Below are 19,691 nucleotides of genomic sequence, written 5' to 3'. Positions count from 1 at the left end.
TGGCGTTCTGCATCGCCCGCATTCATCCTGTGCGATGCAGATGCGCTACTGTCATCAAAGTGTTGGCGTTTACATGCAATTGTACATGTCAACAGTATGCATATCTAGATGTCAATTCTCTCTCTCTCACTCTCTCTCTCTCTCTCTCTTTTTCTCTCTCTCGTGCATCGCGTGTTACACATTGTTAGTTAAAAAAAATTACCTACCAAAAATTAAACCGAGATAAACGTAATTGAGGGAACGAAGTAGAGAAAAAGTTGAAATGTCCGTCTTCTCTCAGAATGCGCTTATGTCAAGCGATTTCAACTTGATAAAGGTACGTATTTTTGCTGTCTCACAGATACGTGCGATACGAGATATATCTCACAAGTATGTTTGCTTAAGTACGAAATCTGCATACAAGAAAGTGATAAAGTGCAAAAATAACAATGATATACGCATCTTGATATCTGTGCAAACACATCGGATGAACATATGTTACGTTAATTAAAACGATTTGATAACGTGACTTTAATAAGACGGAATGTGTGTACGAAAAGTGTGTGAGAAAATTATTGTAAATTTGCATAACATTACCGCGTGATGTGAGAATTTTTATATACACTCATGTGAGTAAAATTATTAACCACACACATGTGACAATAGGTTAGGTTAGGGTTAGGTTATGTCAGGTGTACACTTGTGTTCTTGTGTAATATTTGTATCATTTTTCAGATAATTTATAGAAAAGTTATAGAAGATTGTGATATCTGATAAGAACTTTGAAGAGTTTTCTAATTTACAATTTATTGATCTAATTACACTTTACTGTCAATTTTATTGTCAGGAATCCAATTGTAAAATTTTTTTCTAAAAATATTGCATACAGAGAAAAAATTATATAGCACACTTTAAATTTATTGTTACTTATAGACAGACTGTATAAATTATTGTACATACACAGAGAAGTCAAAATCAAAAAAGAAAAACAAAACAACCAAAAAATCATTTTCACACTCAAAAGCCTAAAAGTATAAAGTGTCATATTACTTTATTTAATCAATCATAACATTCAATAATACATAATTTAACTGATAAATGTGTATTCTGTGTTTAAATTTTTACATAAGGACATGCGTTTTGTTATGTTGCGATATACACTCGATGGTAGGTAATAGCTAATTGTTTTTTTTTTGTTTTTTTGTTTTTTTTTTCCACAATATCGTAGGCAACTATGTTGTGTAGAATTGTGTAGAGTTTTGACAAGATTCGAAACATCTCAACGCTTCCCTTTTTTTTTTTTTTTTTTTTGTAATTTACATACGTAACACAAACAAGACTCGAGTAGCTTATGTGCGATTAGTATTTACATGAATTTGTTATTTGCGCGCGCGCACTGCATTCTAATAGGATAATTTTTACTTTTTTGTCCGTATACTTTTTTGTTTCGTCAATTCGTCAATGGCAAAAATTCCTTTCTTTTCGTTTATATAAAGAACCGGTATTTATGGTTTGGAAACGTGCCGCCTTGAATTACGATGTAACTTACAAAGTTAATGAATAATGTTACACACACACACGTTTCGAATCCCATTGCAATTAAGAGTCAAATGGTTTGGTTGCGCATCATCGCATTCATTCATCCAAATAACATATGTACATAGTATATATTCCCCGAGAGACCCGATTCTCCATCCCCTATACCCCGTTCCCCAACGTAAAGTGAACAGATTAAGGCTCCAGCAGACTATAGGCTACGTCCTACAATGTACAATGTATTTTATGTACTTTGTTAGTTTTCCATTTTGTTATTTTTTTTCTTTTGCATACAATGTCTGGCTGTGTAATGTGTGTAGTAAGCGATAGCACCAAGAGACGCTTTCCCAACGCTTTCCGCTTTTGTGAATGACTCTCGCAAGTCTTTGACTAAATGTAAAAACGAATGATTGAATTTAGAAGACAGAGTTGCGCAATGATTAACATTTATTTTTATTTATTTTATTTTATTTTTTTTTTTTTATTTCAGTAGTTCATTAAACTTTGCAACGTATCCATTATATATATATACAACATATATATATAATAGACATACTTATATTTATAAAACAATACATTTTAACAAAAATGTATATAGACTTATACCTTTATGAAATATAAAGTTGGATAAAAATAGTAGGCCTCGCCCACCAATATCTTGTTAAGAGTTATGTTTCCTTTTTTTTTCTTTTCTCCTTTTTCGTTCTACTTTGTGTATTGAACGCGGCAATGAACACTTGACGGTGTGTTCGGTACCGAGCTGGCAAAAATCATAGACACGTCTATCAATGTCTTCGTATTACGTTTGATATATTATGCGTTTGACATCACCCATGGACCCGGCAAGGTTTTTTTTTTTTTTTCGTCGATAAGTAACGAAATAATCAGAGAGAAAGAGAGAGAGAGAGTAGATTATTCTTCTTTTTTTTTTACGAAGTAGTTTGCGAGTACACACGAGATGCGCCGTCGTGCCGTTTCAAAATCGATATATAAATCTTAAGACTTAAAAAAGTTTTACAAGAGATTTGTTTCGTCTTCGAAAATACGTCTAGTATAAATATTTTTTTTTTCTCCCTTACACGAATTCTCAATTCCGTTAAATTTACTCGCACATCGGCACATCCGTGAGAGATTTATTTGTCCTGCGTCGTGTAAATATTTTGTTATTTTGTTTTCCATACAGGCTTTTCACAATCATTTGTATAATAAAACAAATTATGTAAACAATAAATTGTACATTTCAATGTTTTCCATTGTAAAATGAACATTGCGAAAAAATTCAATAATAAAAAAGCAATTTGAAGTTATTTCGCTTCAGGGTGAAAAACTGTCAGAGAGTGACACAAAAATTGTACTAGAGCAGATCGATGTAGTTGTTTATATGTTCGCAAAGTTTATCAATGAAAAAGAATAACCTCAGTGAATATTATATATCCCGCATTCGCTTCCCTCTCTCGCAGGAAAGAAAAAACATTTATTGTATAAGTGAAAACACATAAATAGAGACAAAATCGAATATACATTATGTCACTGACGTTATTACGTTTCTAGATAGAATTTGCGAAAATTTGCAAATTCCTTGGAAAAAAGAAAAAAAAACTGCTTCCATCTGCTCGTTATATTTCAATAACTACATGATTAATAGTTTAAATTTATTTTTCGCTATTCTGTCTCATAATCTCAAGCTATTCAACACACACCGCGAATTCAATTTTAGTTCAATTACTTAACGTAAGAGCAAGGATCCCCATTACCCTATTTAAATAATGTGTGAATAGATCTTCGACAGTTTATTTATTTATTTATTTATTTTTTTTTCTCTTCATTGTGTTCTCTCCGGAAGTTAAGGATTATATCCTGCACTATGCTGCACAATGCGAATATCATGGATCTCATGTTAGGTTTTTTTTTTTTTTTTCTCAGTTTAGAAAGATAACAAAGCGAAGAAACAACGCGGTTTACGCAAAGGTTCCACCACACACATCGAGTACTTTCCAGGTTTTACAATCAGCACATTTAGAGAGAAGTAATAATTATAACCGAGTCATTCTCCTCATCATGTTGCCTCACAACGAACTTGTGAACTGTACAGAATCCATTTTGTGTGGAAAAAATTTTTAATTAACTTATCAATTTTGTTTTTTTGTGCAATTAACAACGCCGAAAGTGTTGAAATCTTCTCTTTTTTTTTTTTTTTTTTTTTATTGCTTCTTGTAACAACACATACAATACGGAGTCGAGAGGAACCTTTTAGTGGCATGCATGAGTCGAATATCTCTTAAATCAGACGTAGTGGTTTGCTCCCATGCACATCACACCTCCAGACTTCACTCATGCAGCAAAATGCGCTGTGCTCTCCTTTCTTTTTTTTTTTTTTTTTTTTTTTTAATTATTTCTTTTAATATTATTATATATAAAAAAATCTATTTCTATTGACTTTTAAGCTCTTTGCCAATACTGTACGACACGATTTTGTTCCAGTCGATTTTTGTTCGCATTACTGGCAGTTGCCTTCGCAGCGCCTTAAAGGTGGTGTCGGACATCGTTTGATAGTTTTCGGAGATTGCCGTTTGATAATCGTTTTCGGATTCCTCGACAAACCGTATCAAATCCTTCGCCGTTTGCTTCTCGTTCGAGATCGGCAAGCTCTCCTTCACCTCTTTGCTACTGACCAGCTGTACATTCCCGTCCTCGTAGTAGTGCACTTGTACTTTGAGGCTACCTCTCAATTCGGCGTTTCCCGAACTTGGAGTAAAACTTACGGTCCACACCGAACGCCAGCGGCCGTTCCAGAAGTTTTTAGGTTGAAACTGGTGATCCTCTATGCACGCCGTTAGCGTTATGTTTCCTGCATAAAGAAACAAACAAAGGTTATTTCAATATCCTGTGTCTAATTATTTAAATAATTATTTGAACCTGAAGAAATGCCAATTATACCTCCGAGAGATTTCCCGAATACTGAGCAGGCGCCGTGTCTGTAATGACTTTGAGTATAATTCGTTATCTCATCCTGAAGGGCCGATCTCCATGGTTCCGCCAAGGGATCTGGTTCGTAAGATTCATAATCTTGCGCCTCCTTCCTCAAGTGATCATATTTAAAACTCTGCTTACTCCGTGCATCGTAAAACCTCTGAGAACTCAAATCATTGTGTTCTGTTATGAGAGCTGGATAGTCGCTTCCCTCTATCTGTATGCAAAGAGAGAGAGCATAATTTTAACTATAATTTGTCTTGCGCACTTGGTTTTTCTTACATGCTAATCAAACGCACACACGGGCTTGCTCGCACTTGTGATTTCATTATCAAAGAATAATTTTAACGACTTGAAAACTAACAACAGAGGAGAGAACACTTTGATGTTGGGGACGAGGCAAGGCCTAACCTTAACTGAGTCGTGCCGTTCCAAAATATACAGAGCCAAAGTAGAGCAACTGTCGTGAACTCGGAAGAAGGGAGAAAGGAAAACTTATACGAAGTCCATATACGTTGAGGAACATAGTGAGATTTGATGTAGTGAAGCAATATTCTCGTCGTCTACTTCAGTCAACAAGATTTCTACGACCCGGCACAGAGTATCGGAGAAAAGCGAAACGGTGCTATCGCGCGAAGGGGCACGCGAGAATCGCGAAAACGTCGTTTTGTCCGCCAGCCGGGAACGGACGTCACCTGGTGCAAATCCCGAAGGATAACAGAAAAACGTAAACGTCACCGTGGTCGCGCCTCGCGGATCTTCAGAATCGATATACTTGGGAAATAAGGGAGAGCCCCCGAATACGCGAACGCGCGACGAGGAGGACGGCGAAGTCGCGCGCGTTTCCCCGGATACGCGCGACGAGAAAACGTCGTCCCGGCTTGCGTGATCCCCGGTGTACGTGTCGACGATCGGCGTGTCGCGGCGTGCGCGATGACGACGACGATGTACCTTAACAGGCGTGAGCTGGTCCTTGTTGTACTGAGCGAACGCCCCGGACGCGCCCTCCTTCAACAGGTTGTCGTTGTTCAGCAGGACCCTCACGTCGTTGAACACCTCGTTGAACTCGCCCGGCGGCGAGTGCAATATAAAATCCGAGACTATTCGCACTTTTTCCTGATCCGAAATCACCGCATCTCCGTCCGCCGCCATCTTACCTTGCCCACTGGCACGCACACTCCGCCGCCGCCACCGCCGCCGCCGTCGCCGCCGATGTCAAAAGCGAGGGTACGGTGCGGTGGTCACGGACGGGCCTCAGGTTGTGCTGGATCTCTCTGGCTCTCGTATAGGTAACTTCGCGTCCCGTTCTCGTGATGCCGCTCGCGACGGCGCTCTGTATACCCGGTGACGCGACACGACGCAACCACCTTGTGTTGAGATGCGCCTGTTGTTTTTTTTGTTTTTTGTTTCTTTTTTATCTCCTTCCGTCCGAGAGGTCCTTCCCCTCGAAGCACCTCGCATGACCTTACGGAACGGGCATCGGGTTTTATGAGTTTCATCCACGATCGTATATCGTATCGAATAATCGAGACACGTCATAATATAAGCGTTTGGCGTTTAAAATAAAACAGTATTTTTAATACAACAAAAACTTAGATCGGATGATATTGTATGCGAAAATTAGATTGTATTATATGCAAGAATCTATAAAGTTGAGCAAAATTAATAGAGATATATATATATATATATACTTGATTTTATCATGAGAAAAATTTAGTCTCAAGATCTTTTGTATTATCTCTTGCATTATCTGTTTTTTTTTTCTACCGTGTAGAATTTATTTTAAATTTGCAATAAAATAGTAAGATATGTTTATTTTTTTAATGGGATTTTACGAGCGTGCTTTTTACTGTCTCTCCCGAGACTTTGTTACAATTATGTTTTATAATTTAAATTTTTTGAAAGATACGCATCAAGGTTTTTTAAATAATTATTTATTGAGACACTCCTATCCTATAAGTTTTAAAAATATTTACTTGTATAGAAATATACAAATATATTAAATATTAAATATAATAATATTAAATATATTATATATATATAAATACTTTACTACATAAACGTATTAAATATATATTTAATATTCATGTAACTATATTTTCGATATTTTTTTCTCGCGACCAGAGGACTCAGTTTCCTTGTGTGTAACTTTTCTTTTTGCGACGTTTATTTAAAGATTACGTGAAGATGATTCATACGCGAAATGTGGGGATCGGATAAGAATGACTCATATTATTTGCTCCCGGAAAAATGTCCTTCGTATTTGGGGACAAGTGAAATGAATGATGGAATAACTCAGTTCTAGCAGATAGCACACATAGCATTTAATCTCTCGAGAGTCGGACAAAAGCGATAACCAGCGATAACCGCTATCTTTTATACACACCCTAACGGTATAGTTGATGACATAAATTTTACCTTGTATCAATAAAGACTTAATAAACCGTTAATTATATATACATATATATATATTTAGCAGTTTTTTTTTTTTTTTTTTTATTATGATACTTTATTATTTGATACAAAAAAAATTGTTCGCTATAAAAGTTTCTCACTACGGTTTCATCATTTGCTTCAACCAACGTTGTGAAAAAAGAACGAGCTATTTGCAGATTTGCCGTCAGATGCGTCGTTTGTACAAAGGACAGTTTTCGCGAGAGAGAGAGAGAAAGATGTAGAAGTATTCATTCTCTCTTACACACTCTTAATTGGAAAAAATATCATTGTACACATTTATCCAGATAAAATGATAGCTAATGTACCGAAAAATTACTCGCAATCTTATCAGAACGAGTTTTATCGTTTGTAACGATACAGTCCGAAATTGGCATAATATACGGCAATATCGATCGCTCGACTTTTTTTACGATTTTGAGAACGGAATTAAAAAAACGATAATATATATACATATGTATATATAGGTATCATTTTTGTACAAATAAATACCATGTCCGAATAAATAACCGTTTTCTCGGTAAGAATAAGAATTAATCATTGACAGTTTCAATGTTGAAGATAACCATATTTATATGAAAAAAAAAAAAAAATCGAACTATGAAGAAAAACCGTAAACGATAGTACATTTAAAACGATTTTGTTGTTGTTGCGCGCTTTATTTAATACCTTTTTGCAAATGATTAATCGTTAATTCGATTTTACGTGTTGAATTTTCAGCGTTTATGTGTGCCAATCAATAGTTAATACATTTGACGGTTCCAAGAGAATTCTTAATGAACATGACCGATGATCCAAATCACGATATGGTGCCTGTAAAAGAAGGTTCCTACGCGGACATATGTGCCAGTGCTATAGGTTTGTATCCTTATTGTATTTACAGAGAGAATATATGACTTTTCGCATGTATGTGCGATGTGTCAGTCCGTTTATAACATTTGTGTTGTCGTACACAAAAGATCCTAGAGAACGTCACCTAGTTTGCAAACTCGATCGCTATGAGTTGGAAGACAAATATCTGCGATTGCTCGACGAGGCCAGCAATCTGAAGAAACTGTCGAATTGTCAGGAAGACAAAATCAAACGGCTCGGCACGAAGCTGCTCAGACTGGCCGGTACTCCAAGATCATGTGGATTGGCGTTAGATATCGAAGATAAAAACCGAACGGCGTCACTCGAATACGAAAATATCAAGGTAGAGGCTTTTTCGAAATCACGGCAAAAAGTTAATTTCTTTTTTTTTTTACTATAAAAAGAATATTTTTTCTAAAAAAAAGTTTTCTTTTGCTGTAAAAACTTTTCCGGACTGTAATTGATTTTTTAATAATCCTATGTGTAATCCAGCATCATGATTTTTATGTTAAAATCATACCGATATTTTGCTATAACGGACGATTCGCTAAATGTTTCAGTTGAAAGAAAAGATTGCTGTGATGAGAAATCAGTTGTTGAGTCACACAATGAGCAGCAGATCGACATCACGCAGCCGCACCAGGCCGACGTCTTCCGGACTCGTGTAAGTTACTCGCGGTATAATAATACACGCACATTACGAGACAATAAACTACCGTAATGCGATACTAAATCCGCGTCTTTTAGAACGTGCCGAAGCGAGAACAACCGCACGAGAGTACCGTCTTGTCAGTGTATCGTCGGAAGAGGAGGAGGAGGAGACGATGACAATTACCTCGTTAAAATCGAGGTGAGACAGTTACTTCCTAGAGCTTCAAAAATACTCGCGCGAATTTCAATCGGTCTATTGTTTTACTCAAAAAGATTCAATTTTTATTATATTTTTTTTTAAATAAAATAAAATAACATTATTACAATGAGATTAGAATTATTGTTAAATATTTGCACAAAAGGTCATCACCCTCAGAATTCATATGTTGTCAAGGACACCTCTCTGAGTAACAATCAAAAGGTTTTAGCCGTCGCTCGCTCTTCATTAAAAAGTTATGATCTTAAAAAGGTGTATCGAGTTTACGTATACTGTATAAATACACTTAAATATGCATATTTTTATACATAAAGGTTTTACAAAGAAAATATTATATATATATATATATATATATAAGTACGTTCAATTATTTATATATAGAACTTCAAAAAGAACTTCGATGAACTAGATAAACAAGAACGCGTGAGAATTCATAGATATGAGAAGAAATAAACAGTGAAGGTAAATAATATAATGTAAACATTTAGAAGAAACATTCACGTACTAGGTTCATGTTGTAAGCGTGTAGGCAGGGGAGGCTACGCCCCCCGCAGGAGGAGTGGCTCCGCTCCTTTCCCTGCACCCCCCTCGAGAAAAAATACGGAACGACTTCTGATTACATGTCGCTTCATGTCAATAATATGTACGTGGTTTTTAGCAACACTTAATCGGAAGTCGTTCCCTATTTCTTCTCGAGGGGGAGAGGCGGAGCCACTTTACTTGGGGCGGGGGGCGTAGCCCCCTCTGTCTGCACGCTTGCAACACAAACAAAATGTACATGATGTCGGAAAATAAGAATTTATTTATGAAACTTTTTTTATTTATAACTTTTTAACAACGAGCGATGGCTAAAACATTTTGATTGTTACTCCGAAAGGTGTTCTTGACGACATATATGTCAACCTTGTTGAATTCTGATGGTGGTGACCTTTTGTAAATACTTACCAATATTTCTTCGTGCAATATGATATCCTGTTTAAATAACTCACTAAATGGCTTCGGTCTGAATGCGCAAAATTGCTTTAATTTCCGTTATAATTTCCGCTTAGCGTTCGATCTTCGTTTTGTAGAAACTGGAGGCGCAGAAGAAAGACATGACGTATCGTATAGCAGAGTTGGAGAAGGAGCTGGCGCTTGTGACTAGTAGTCAAAAAGAGAAAATAGCGGAGAATCTGGAATACATACGAGTGTGGCGACAGATGAAGCAGCTGAATGATAAACTAATTACGGCGCAGGAAAAGAACGTCGCGTTGACTACTGAAATTAACGGACTGAGACTCACTCTCGAGCAAACGACAAAGTAAACGAGCCGTTACGTCCGTCTTAATAATATATACGATGTACTTCTAGATCTGATATATTATTTACGATCGCGTTTTCTTTTTTTTTTTCAGGAACAATCAAGAAATCGTGGCCGTTCTCACGTCGGAAAGAACGCGTTTAGCCGAGATCGACGAACAGATGTTGAAGGCGAGAGACTCACAGTTCACGTTACGCGAGAAGGATGAGCAGATACGAGATCTCATGAGCGAAATTAAAATTCTTCAGCAACATAATAATGAGCTTATTATGCTCACTTCAAAATACAGCCAAGTTGAGATGGAGAACGGCGAATTGAAAAAGAAGCTTTCGGAACACGCTCAGGAGCAACAGACCTTGAAAAGTGCATTCAACAACGAACAAGCTAATATTGTAGCGTTAAAAACTACCAATGAGCAATTACTCGCGAAACTTCAACAATTGCAGGCGAACATAGATACCTTGAAAGTACAATTAGCGGTTAGTGTACATGTCTATTTTTAAATCTTATACGTAATAGAGAAAAAATGACTTTCAGTTTTACAATATGCGTGCAAACGCATTTTTTTAAACAGGACGATGCTAAAATGACGATCTCGAACGTGTGTGCGAGGTTAGAGAATTTCGACAAGCAGCCCGTTACGTCGCAAGAGCAGTGCAAGAAATGTTGCGAGATGTTGGACAAAATCACGCAACTGGAAAAATGCGTCAGCAACACTCGAGAAAATTGGCAACCGATCAACAAGTCGGTGCAAACGAGAATTGTTGTTACCAAGAATCAAGATACTATGACGACCCCGAACAATGAGATAGCATCGTTGCAATCATCGCCATTAAAGGAATTGAAGAATCAAGAAACGAACAGCACCAGAGTCTTATCGCGGGAAAAAATACTGAAGCTGTTGGATCAGGCACAGATCAATACGCCTTTGGACACCTCGATGATCGCCTCGAAGGAAGATTATGCGAGTATCTTGAACGTAGCTCAGAGGCATAGGCAAGTTGTACCTCTCGAAAAGTTATTGTTCGGTGATTCCTGATTCTGTATTGAGACTGCGTGCCACGAGGCACAAAGATCTAGCCAAAAAGTGATCTATTGTCACATTTGTGTTGTCATGTTGTGTTAGTATGTGCTTATTATGCGTTTATTATGTATATATATATATATGTATGTATGTGTATTTATTTTCAATCAGAGACTTTGTCAATTTTTTTTTTTTTATATTTTGTATTTCTTGTGTCGCATATAGATATTATCACATTAAATGAATGACAATCTGTGTATTGTATGAAACTTTAGTTCAAACAGATACGAAGAGCAGCTTTTTGATATTCTCAAATAGGATACATTTTTATACATATATTTTATTTACTTAAATAAAGATTATACTAAATAAGAAATACATAATATTATATTATTTTGCCACAATTATGTATAGCAATAAAATAATTTTTTTTTTTTATACTTCATACGCGCGCTACTTTATGCTTAAAAAGATATATATAAAAATATATAAAAGATTTATATACAATATCACCGGGATTGTCTATTACAGCAATAAAGAAGTATCTTTTCGAGATGGATCAGATCTTGTACAGGAAGTTTCACAGAAAATCGCAAATTTGGAAAATTCCAGTGTGACGTTAGTTCAAATCTTTCTGATTCTATTTGATGTTTTGCAAGAATGCTTATCAAGTTATCAAGACCCTGTCAAGACTCCGGTTACTGATGTTAACAACAATATTATCTCTTCGATAAATACTTCTGATATTAAGCAAGACAATCTTAGCGCAAACACGACAGAAACTCTCGGTAACGACAAATCAATATTAACAATCGATGAAAAATATAAAATTTATAAATATATATGTAAAATTGTTTTTTGTACTTCACGATAATTGCGAATCTAGAATCCGATATCACGAGAAATGTGCTTCTGTCTACTGCTGTTAGAACCGACAGTTACACGAAGCTCAAGTGCGAAGAAAAATCCACAAATGTCTCAATGAAAAACGCCGACGTATCGACAAAAGTTACCTTTTCCCCTACAACTTACGAGAAATGCAGAAAGCCGTCATGTCTCCGCGTCAGTAACTTATGTAAGCAAAGATTGTGTTAAATGTTATTGTAACATCGATATTTTTGTTTAGGCGGAAAAACGTTTGACGTCATCCTTGCAAAAAGTACCTTGCAAGATTGAATATTTAAAAGACGAATTGGAATCATTGATGCGTCCCACACCGTCCTCTCCTTTATTAATTACCGACAAACAGGGTCTCATCGAGATTCACATTTCGCGACTGCAACTATCTACATCGGTTAGTGCCGCAAAAAAATGATAAATAAAAAAATGACGTAATTTTGCGGACATCCCAGATAGCCAACTGAGTGCAAGTTGTTGGCAACTTGCCACAAATATTACTCGTATGTTTTCAGTAATGTAACAAAAAGGTGTATTCTCTTTTCAGTATGTTCTTGCCAGCAACAGTTTTTCAAAATATAATAACAGCAAGTTCTCAACAACTCATCGGCAATAAACTTATATTATTTTTCTCAACTTATGAATAAAAATTATTGCTCATATATTGCTCACATATTGCTGACTCACATGTCTTAAACATTGGCTACAACAATTGATTGATAATAAAACTCAGCATATTGATACTGAATTGACAAAAACATTTTCGTTGCATTAAATAAAAACAACACAACAGCAATTGGCGAGCAACTTAATCTATACAATGATTTGCTTTATATTGAGTTTTCACATTTGGCTATCTGGGATTTTATGTACATGTAACACACATGTACAATTGAATAAATTTATAACTATAATTATCTTATTTCTTTTGCAATTCTTTTTTTTTCTGTTTTTTCCCTAGTTTTTATGAAAAAAAAATCAACGCTTTTATTTATTTACATGGAGAATACGTAAGAGCTTAGTCATTAAGTCGATTTGTTTTTTCACTGAAAAAAAAATTATTTGCATGCAATCGTTGAGATTATCAGGTCACGAAAATTCCCGAGGCAGAGGACATATGCAACCTTCTCGTTTACATAAGCTGGGACCTTTGGGGCGAGAAGACGGCTCACACGCCGCGAATGAAGTGTCCCAATCTGAACTTCAACTCGTCCTGCGTGTACCACATAAACGATCTCTTTTCCTTCTTCAAGAACGTGCTGTCGGATTATCTGATCTTTCGGGTGAACATCGTTCGTCGGGACAACACCAGCTGCATGCTCGCGCGCGCGAAAGTGTCCATCAAGGATATTTTGGATTATCCGCAGAACAAGCTGCATTACATCGTGCCGGTGAACGGCGTCATTTCTTGCTTCTGCGGCATTAACTTTGGTCAGCTATCGCTCTGGACACGATTGAGTTGCAACGTCGAGATGGTGGAGGCGTTTAAGAAACAATGCGGCATTATCCCGCTGCGGGACGCTCCTCCGACGGTCCCACCAGCGGAAGAGAACGCGTTTCAGACCTCGCGGCCAAATTTTCCAGCCGCACCTCCTCAAGAAAAAGTCGCCGCCGAAGAAATATCGATTTTCGATCGGGATGCGAAGGACAATTTCGTATCTGAATATTCGAATGATCGATCAGGTAACTTTGCAATTTGTGTTTATTAAATATATCTATACGATCAAAACTCTTTAACATAATTTAAAATCACAGATGAATATGAAACTGAAAACTCGGACTGGGAGAAGCATACCGAATCGAATAACGAATGTTCCAACGACATAAATGAATCCGATGAAGACAGCAACAATGAAGTGATTACAATAAAAAGGTGTGAGGACGCTTACCGAAATGATTTACCACTTATTTTTTCGCGCAATTTTCGCTTATATAATTCCGCTTATATATAATCCGCAAAATATGATAATGTGAAAAAATATTTTTTATTAATTCCTGTCGATATTTTTCTTGTTCACACACTGGTAAAAGTTGTATAAATAATGTGTATTAATTAGTCCAGCTTTCGCAACATCGCAAGATGACGAAAGCAACAAGAAATCGAACGCGCGAAAGGACACGCCGAGCCTGGCGGAGTTTAAGTCTCTACTCGCGAATGTAAGATATGTTCAGCAATGTTACGAAAAAAAATTAGCTCTGGCGATTCTGTGAAAATTGGCTCATTCGTCTGGAAATTATCCGAGATTCCGGACGTTTTTATTTAGGACGTTTTGTTGCTCCAAGAATCACGCAGCACAATCCGCGACATAAACGAGGTTTTTTCGAAGAAAAACTGGGAGAGGTACAGGCAGAGGAGTCTGCTGACTTGTGACAATGCAATTAGTAATCAATTTTGTATCTTTACATTCTCGCATTAATGCCGATAAGAATGTCGCTCTCGTGTACTGAACTAGTTGTTTCAAAAAAACACTTCCAGGACCTAAATCGTTAAATGTGGACTCGCAGGATTGCCGGCATGACACTTCTGCTCGTGTACGAACTCCATTTTTTGCTCCATTATTTATGTTTAAGATACTTTATAAGAACGAGAATGCAGAGGAGTAAAAAGATCAAAATTTACAAAATAAAAATTAATTTCCGCTTAAATAAAAATCGTTTTTTTCCCCAAAATTAATCGATTAGTACATGATTGAGATGTACACGCATGTAAAAAGTTTTTTATCTTGAGAGTTTATTTAAAAAAACAAAATAAAAGAAAAACACAAAATATATTGACTTCCGAACATTATCGTCGTGAAAACATGATTCTGACATGTTTTCGCTTTTCAGGATAATAAAAAGGATACGATAACTATAGAAATAGTGAGTATGCGATTTTTGGAGAACAGTCCCGTGATGAAGGATGACGACATACAGTTACTTTACGTGGAATATTCCTTCCTCGGGCATTACGGCAAGAACATGGAGACCATCGCGGTAAAGAAGCCAAAACGCGCTAATCGAGAGATGATCTACAATTTCAGAAAAAGTAAATCTCACAATCTTATCTTCTGTGAGTGCCAGTTTATTGAAAAATGCAAATCAGAATCAATAGAGAAGTGTTAGCAAAGAAGACAAAATTATCGCAATTTCAGAATTTCGAGTAAATGAAAGAACACATCCCAGAGAAAGAGACATGTTACGTGACATGTTGACCGAAAAAATGAGTCCGAACGTAACGTTTATTGTTGTTTGCGAACCGATGCCCGACGAAAACGAAACCAAAGAGTGCGAGGAAATCGGGTGAGTGTTCTGTTGTTTTATCTGACCGTTTATGTGACCATTATTGCATAGTTTGCTTATATAACGCTTGATTGAAAACGCATGGCTGGGGTTTTAGTTACGCAACGCTTAATTTGAAGAAGTATATACTCGGCGATGATCAACAAGAAATATCATTGTCAATTGTAAACGATCTACGTAAACAGATCGGCGTCTTGAAGGTAATATTATTTTTATTTTTGTTTCATTAATGTGATTTAATAATTATGTTGTAAGAGCCGTTTGCAGGATGTTGTGCAGAGAATGTGCTTAAATATATATATATGTATACACATATATACAGGGTGTCTGATATAATGACCGTATAACCGCTCGTGTGTAGATAGAAGAGATTATTCTGAGTCGAAAAGTCCTTTACCATTTTGCGAGATTCGCAATATTTAAGGAGATTTTAATACATAAAGATCCAAGAATGAGCGTGCAGCCACATGCAAAATGACAGCTCGGAGCTGTCATTTTTTCGCGCGCTCGTACGCCGTAGCAACGAAATGACAGGAACTAATAAGCAGCATATAATATACATAAAAAATCAATAACTGCCGACGACTAACTAATGTGACGCGAAAATATAAACTTTATACTTTTTTAATTGAAATGAATAAGTCTAATGTCAAGATAAGTTAAGACTGAGTTCTTTTATACTTTTGTAATTAGGTATTTACTTATTACTGTATTAATAATTCTTTATTTACTTATTTTTTTATATTTCAAGGTTTACATACAAGAAAACTTTTATTATTAGAAAAAATTAAATTTTTTTTCTATTCTTTACGGGATTTTTTAAATACATAGATAAGTAAATAAATGAATAATTGTTATCGACATTTTTCTTTGATCATATAGCCCATACAATTATGTAACATCCTGCAAACGGCTCTTACAACCCAATTTATTTCATTCATTAGTTTAAAAACTCCTGAGCCCGAAGAATCTTCTTCTTGTTATTACTAATTTAATAATTATGATTATTTAATATTGATTAAAATTCTACTGCAGATCATTGTGTGGGGTTACGATGTAATTCGTCAATTTCTGTAGCCATGTGTTAACGTGTAAGAAAAATAAAAAGTGTGCGAGGTGAGATAAAGTGGTGGAGATGTGACAAATGTTCTGTGAACGAGAAACAAGAAAATTTAAACTTGTAGTACGTCGAATTACATAAATGTAAATTTATTGAAAATCGTCTAAATTGTGAAAAATTGTACTTTGTTCTTTTATTAAATTGATACTGATAAACAACGCAATACAATTCTTAATTCTAAAAAAAAAAAACTTTGCATTTCTCGCAACATGCTGAATTTTTAGAGTTTGATTTTTTTATTGATTACATTCTTTTATCGCGTTGTCTAAATTTTATCATCTCGATTCTCTCTCTTTCTCACTTTCTTTCGCATTTTTTTTCTAACTCTTTTCTTTCTCTTTGCTGCGTTGCGACGTATTATTTCGTTGCGACGTGCTATTTTGCGGCGCTATGCCGTTCGTCAGAGCTTCGACCGCCGTTGTGTGATTTCTGGTGTTCCTTTGTAGCAATCGCACGATCTCTCGATGTTTCCGCTTCACTTCCGACGACAATTTTGTTCGGCGAAATACGTCGTTGTAAATATTCGTGGCCACCTGAAAGTCACGGCAGTCCTGCGGACTGTGAACGATCGACCAAACACCCACTATCGTGTCGATACCTTGGCACACTCTGCACGCACCTGCGTGTCATCATCATAAATCTTTTTTAAAATTTTTGATTAGTTTCTCGCGTATTTTCATATTTATTAAAAATCGCATTAACGTTTATATACATGTCGCATACCTGCGAACGCGGCCAGGGACTTCGTGCGATTGTCAATGGCAATCAAAGAAAACGGTTCGCCCGGTGCGAACGGCGCGTATCCGCTTAAATTCCAAGCGGGGTCCAGCAAACCCCGTGAAGGTGGAGGCGACAGTCTTGCGAGAGTCACGTTTATAGTGTGATTGGTGACTTTCATATCGATTCGCACACCGCCCTGAGTGGTCACCCACGATCCCGATACTTTACAAGGCAAACCTGATTTCCGAATAGAAGCCATCATATTTCATTCGATTGAAATAATTCGTGGAATGTTAAAAACAAAAAATTAAAAAAAGAAATAATAAAGAAATTAAATTAAACTTTTTTCACAAACAAAACTTTTATTTTTCCACATTGAAAACGAATTATATTATATTAAAATTACGTTGATAAAAATCGGCTGTTACGAACCAGTGCAAGGTGTATTGCAATATTAGAACAATTTTGTCTTATTGACAAAACGTTTCGACTTTATTGTTGAAGTCTTCTTCAGTTGTACACAAATTAACAAAAAATTATAACTATGACTGTCACATTTTCACAATTTCAGCTGTACAATTACAATTAAAAATAAATGATCGTTAAATTGTTATATGTCAAGGTTTTAAAATGTGTCTGACTATCATGGTCGTGTGCGACTGACTGTGTCGCACACACGACCATGATAGTCAGACACATTTTAAAACCTTGACATATAACAATTTAACGATCATTTATTTTTAATTGTAATTGTACAGCTGAAATTGTGAAAATGTGACAGTCATAGTTATAATTTTTTGTTAATTTGTGTACAACTGAAGAAGACTTCAACAATAAAGTCGAAACGTTTTGTCAATAAGACAAAATTGTTCTAATATTGCAATACACCTTGCACTGGTTCGTAACAGCCGATTTTATCAACGTAATTTTGGAATAACCATTTCGAACCGGAGGTCACACCTCAAATTCATTTTTATTATTATATTATATTAGTTAAAAATTCATTCAAGTTGAACTTTTTAAAAACAAAAAAAAAGAAAAAAGAATTCGTCAGTTTAATTTTGCTCCAATTAAAAATATTAAAGTTTAGATATTTGTCTGTTTATGAAAACCTTCTACTTGTTCGTTTTCAGACACTCGATCTGATTTAATCTCCTCCAGCTCGTCAATAATTTTTTCCAATATCTGGCTGGCGACTTCCTTAGTTTCGTTCAATGCTGCGGAGACATTCGCACGTTTGCTTTCTTCCGTTGTCGCAACTGTTACAAGAGTGTTGCTTATCTTCGCAAGTTTCTCTTTGTCCTTCTTAGATTGCTCGTGGAAAACATCGGCTGCTTCCTGTTTCGCTTTACGTTCTTCCTCGATCATTGCTTGCTTTTGATCGATCTTGTAGCGACTCCGCTCAACGTCTTCGTCCCGATCGGGAAGTAAAATATGTTCGACCGGTCGATTGGCGATCGATTGAGGAAGAACCGAGGTGTGATCGTTAATTTTCCGCAAAGGTGGTCTCGTGGAAGCAACGGAATAAAAATATTCCGACGGTATTGCCGATTCAGCATTTTTCTCAGCGACGTACACGTTCAAGGTTCCCGGAATCTTGCGAAGAACATGCGGCGCGTATAACGAGGACCCTATCGATTCTTTCGCCTCGGGATAAAGCACCTTCACTTCCTCAGGTTTGATTACTTCCGGCCTGTCTGAATTATGATACAAACGAGGGACGTTTAAATTGTTCCGATACGCGTCTCCGGTTCGAATGTGTTCGATTTGGGGATCGAAGATCGCGCTGGTGGTAAAAATCTGCGCCAGATCGAGATTGGAGTCGATCGAATTTTCGGTGGAAGATTCGATTTCCTTGCGCTGACCGATATTCGATATCTGATTGAATGCCGAATCTTCCGCAGTTATTTCGGGAATGTAATACGAACTTTCCGGATTAATTTTCTGTTCGGCCGATAACGGCAGATACGTGGATACGTCGTCGATGGTGTTATCTTCATCGGATTGAGCTACTACGGAACGACCGCTCTCCCAAGGTTTTAATCCGTCGTCGTAAATTAGATTCTTGTCGTATAATATATTTCCGTTCGCGAACCGCCGCCTCGAACGATCGCCGAATCGATTATCGTTAATGACAGAATTGTTCGAGATCTGCCTGGCGATTCTGTCGCTCCCAATTTCGGTCTCATCTCGTTTTGATTGCATTTTAATCGGTTTGTCGTGATATTTGTCGTAATATTCGATTCCTCGATTAGCGGAGTTCTTTGTCGGATTCTTCGTTTGCTTCGTCAAACGTTTTCTTATATCCTCGTCGGGTGACTCGTTAATTTTCTGATACCGTCTTGAGGATGAAGAGTACGCGACGTTGTTTTTTGAATAACGACGAGGGTTATTGTCAAGTATGGAGTTTCGATCAGCTATGTGATTTTTTATCGTCGACGATTCTTTACTCGCCACGTTCCACTGTTTTATTCTGACACGATTGGGATTTATTTTCCGTCGCTCTTTCTAAATAAGAAAATCAATATAATCGAAAATTTTATAGAAATATAAAAATTATATTTTTATAAATATTAAATAAAAAACGAGGGAATGTCTTTATTTTCAAAATGGGACAGTAATTTGTAAGAGTTTAATATTTTTAATATTTTAATATTTTAATATTTTAATATTTTAATATTTTAATATT

The 19,691-nt window shown here is 36.3% G+C and overlaps 3 protein-coding genes across 15 annotated transcripts in view; 1 reads left to right on the top strand and 2 right to left on the bottom strand.

The window, feature by feature from the left end:
- Positions 1-227: 227 nt before the first annotated feature.
- Positions 228-19,691, top strand: part of LOC109859632 — a 21,647-nt gene continuing 2,183 nt past the window's right edge. The window contains exons 1-20 of one of the 11 annotated variants that reach the window (XM_020438055.1): positions 228-316; positions 7,660-7,797; positions 7,899-8,134; positions 8,352-8,455; positions 8,539-8,641; positions 9,730-9,959; positions 10,054-10,438; positions 10,534-10,955; positions 11,515-11,771; positions 11,870-12,045; positions 12,110-12,277; positions 12,969-13,563; positions 13,636-13,753; positions 13,938-14,037; positions 14,145-14,262; positions 14,357-14,412; positions 14,710-14,908; positions 15,015-15,162; positions 15,260-15,362; positions 16,198-16,370. In XM_020438055.1, the coding sequence (XP_020293644.1) occupies positions 7,716-7,797; positions 7,899-8,134; positions 8,352-8,455; positions 8,539-8,641; positions 9,730-9,959; positions 10,054-10,438; positions 10,534-10,955; positions 11,515-11,771; positions 11,870-12,045; positions 12,110-12,277; positions 12,969-13,563; positions 13,636-13,753; positions 13,938-14,037; positions 14,145-14,262; positions 14,357-14,412; positions 14,710-14,908; positions 15,015-15,162; positions 15,260-15,362; positions 16,198-16,239 (3,642 nt within the window). In that variant the 5' untranslated portion in view covers positions 228-316; positions 7,660-7,715 and the 3' untranslated portion in view covers positions 16,240-16,370. Of the gene's footprint in view, positions 317-532; positions 609-5,726; positions 5,775-6,791; positions 6,879-7,318; positions 7,460-7,485; positions 7,563-7,659; positions 7,798-7,898; positions 8,135-8,351; positions 8,456-8,538; positions 8,642-9,708; positions 9,960-10,053; positions 10,439-10,533; positions 10,956-11,514; positions 11,772-11,869; positions 12,046-12,109; positions 12,278-12,968; positions 13,564-13,635; positions 13,754-13,937; positions 14,038-14,144; positions 14,263-14,356; positions 14,413-14,709; positions 14,933-15,014; positions 15,163-15,259; positions 15,363-16,197; positions 16,371-19,691 lie in introns of those variants that run through there. The other 10 variants (XM_020438056.1, XM_020438049.1, XM_020438059.1 and 7 more) reach the window with 10 other exon arrangements.
- On the bottom strand, positions 1,791-5,676 carry LOC109859637 (F-actin-capping protein subunit alpha). The gene is made up of 3 exons (XM_020438070.1): positions 5,437-5,676; positions 4,453-4,702; positions 1,791-4,363 (listed from the first exon to the last, which is right to left on the bottom strand). Exons 1-3 carry the CDS (start codon positions 5,635-5,637, stop codon positions 3,945-3,947), a joined length of 870 nt encoding a protein of 289 aa, XP_020293659.1. The 5' UTR covers positions 5,638-5,676; the 3' UTR covers positions 1,791-3,944.
- LOC109859633 overlaps positions 16,479-19,691 on the bottom strand; it is a 4,158-nt gene continuing 945 nt past the window's right edge. For 2 of the 3 annotated variants that reach the window (XM_020438061.1, XM_020438062.1), the window contains 3 exons: positions 18,115-19,510; positions 17,006-17,239; positions 16,479-16,901 (listed from right to left, as the gene is read on the bottom strand). In XM_020438061.1, coding sequence (XP_020293650.1) covers positions 16,603-16,901; positions 17,006-17,239; positions 18,115-19,510 — 1,929 coding nt within the window. In that variant the 3' untranslated portion in view covers positions 16,479-16,602. Of the gene's footprint in view, positions 16,923-17,005; positions 17,240-18,114; positions 19,511-19,691 lie in introns of all 3 variants that reach the window. The other variant, XM_020438063.1, reaches the window with a different exon arrangement.

The sequence above is a fragment of the Pseudomyrmex gracilis genome, unplaced genomic scaffold (genome assembly GCF_002006095.1).
Source record: "Pseudomyrmex gracilis isolate BER0280 unplaced genomic scaffold, ASM200609v1 scaffold_273, whole genome shotgun sequence".
Taxonomy (NCBI): domain Eukaryota; kingdom Metazoa; phylum Arthropoda; class Insecta; order Hymenoptera; family Formicidae; genus Pseudomyrmex; species Pseudomyrmex gracilis.
The sequence above is the reverse complement of the archived record's forward strand: the minus strand, read 5'-3'. Positions and strand labels throughout refer to the sequence as shown.

Coding starts and splice junctions, on each gene's coding strand:
- LOC109859637 (XM_020438070.1), bottom strand. CDS start 5,637: ATGGCGGCGGACGGAGATGCGGTGATTTCGGATCAGGAAAAAGTGCGA. Junction 4,703..5,436: donor ACCAGCTCACGCCTGTTAAG/GTACATCGTCGT, acceptor CTTTGCATACAG/ATAGAGGGAAGCGACTATCC. Junction 4,364..4,452: donor ATTCGGGAAATCTCTCGGAG/GTATAATTGGCA, acceptor TTCTTTATGCAG/GAAACATAACGCTAACGGCG.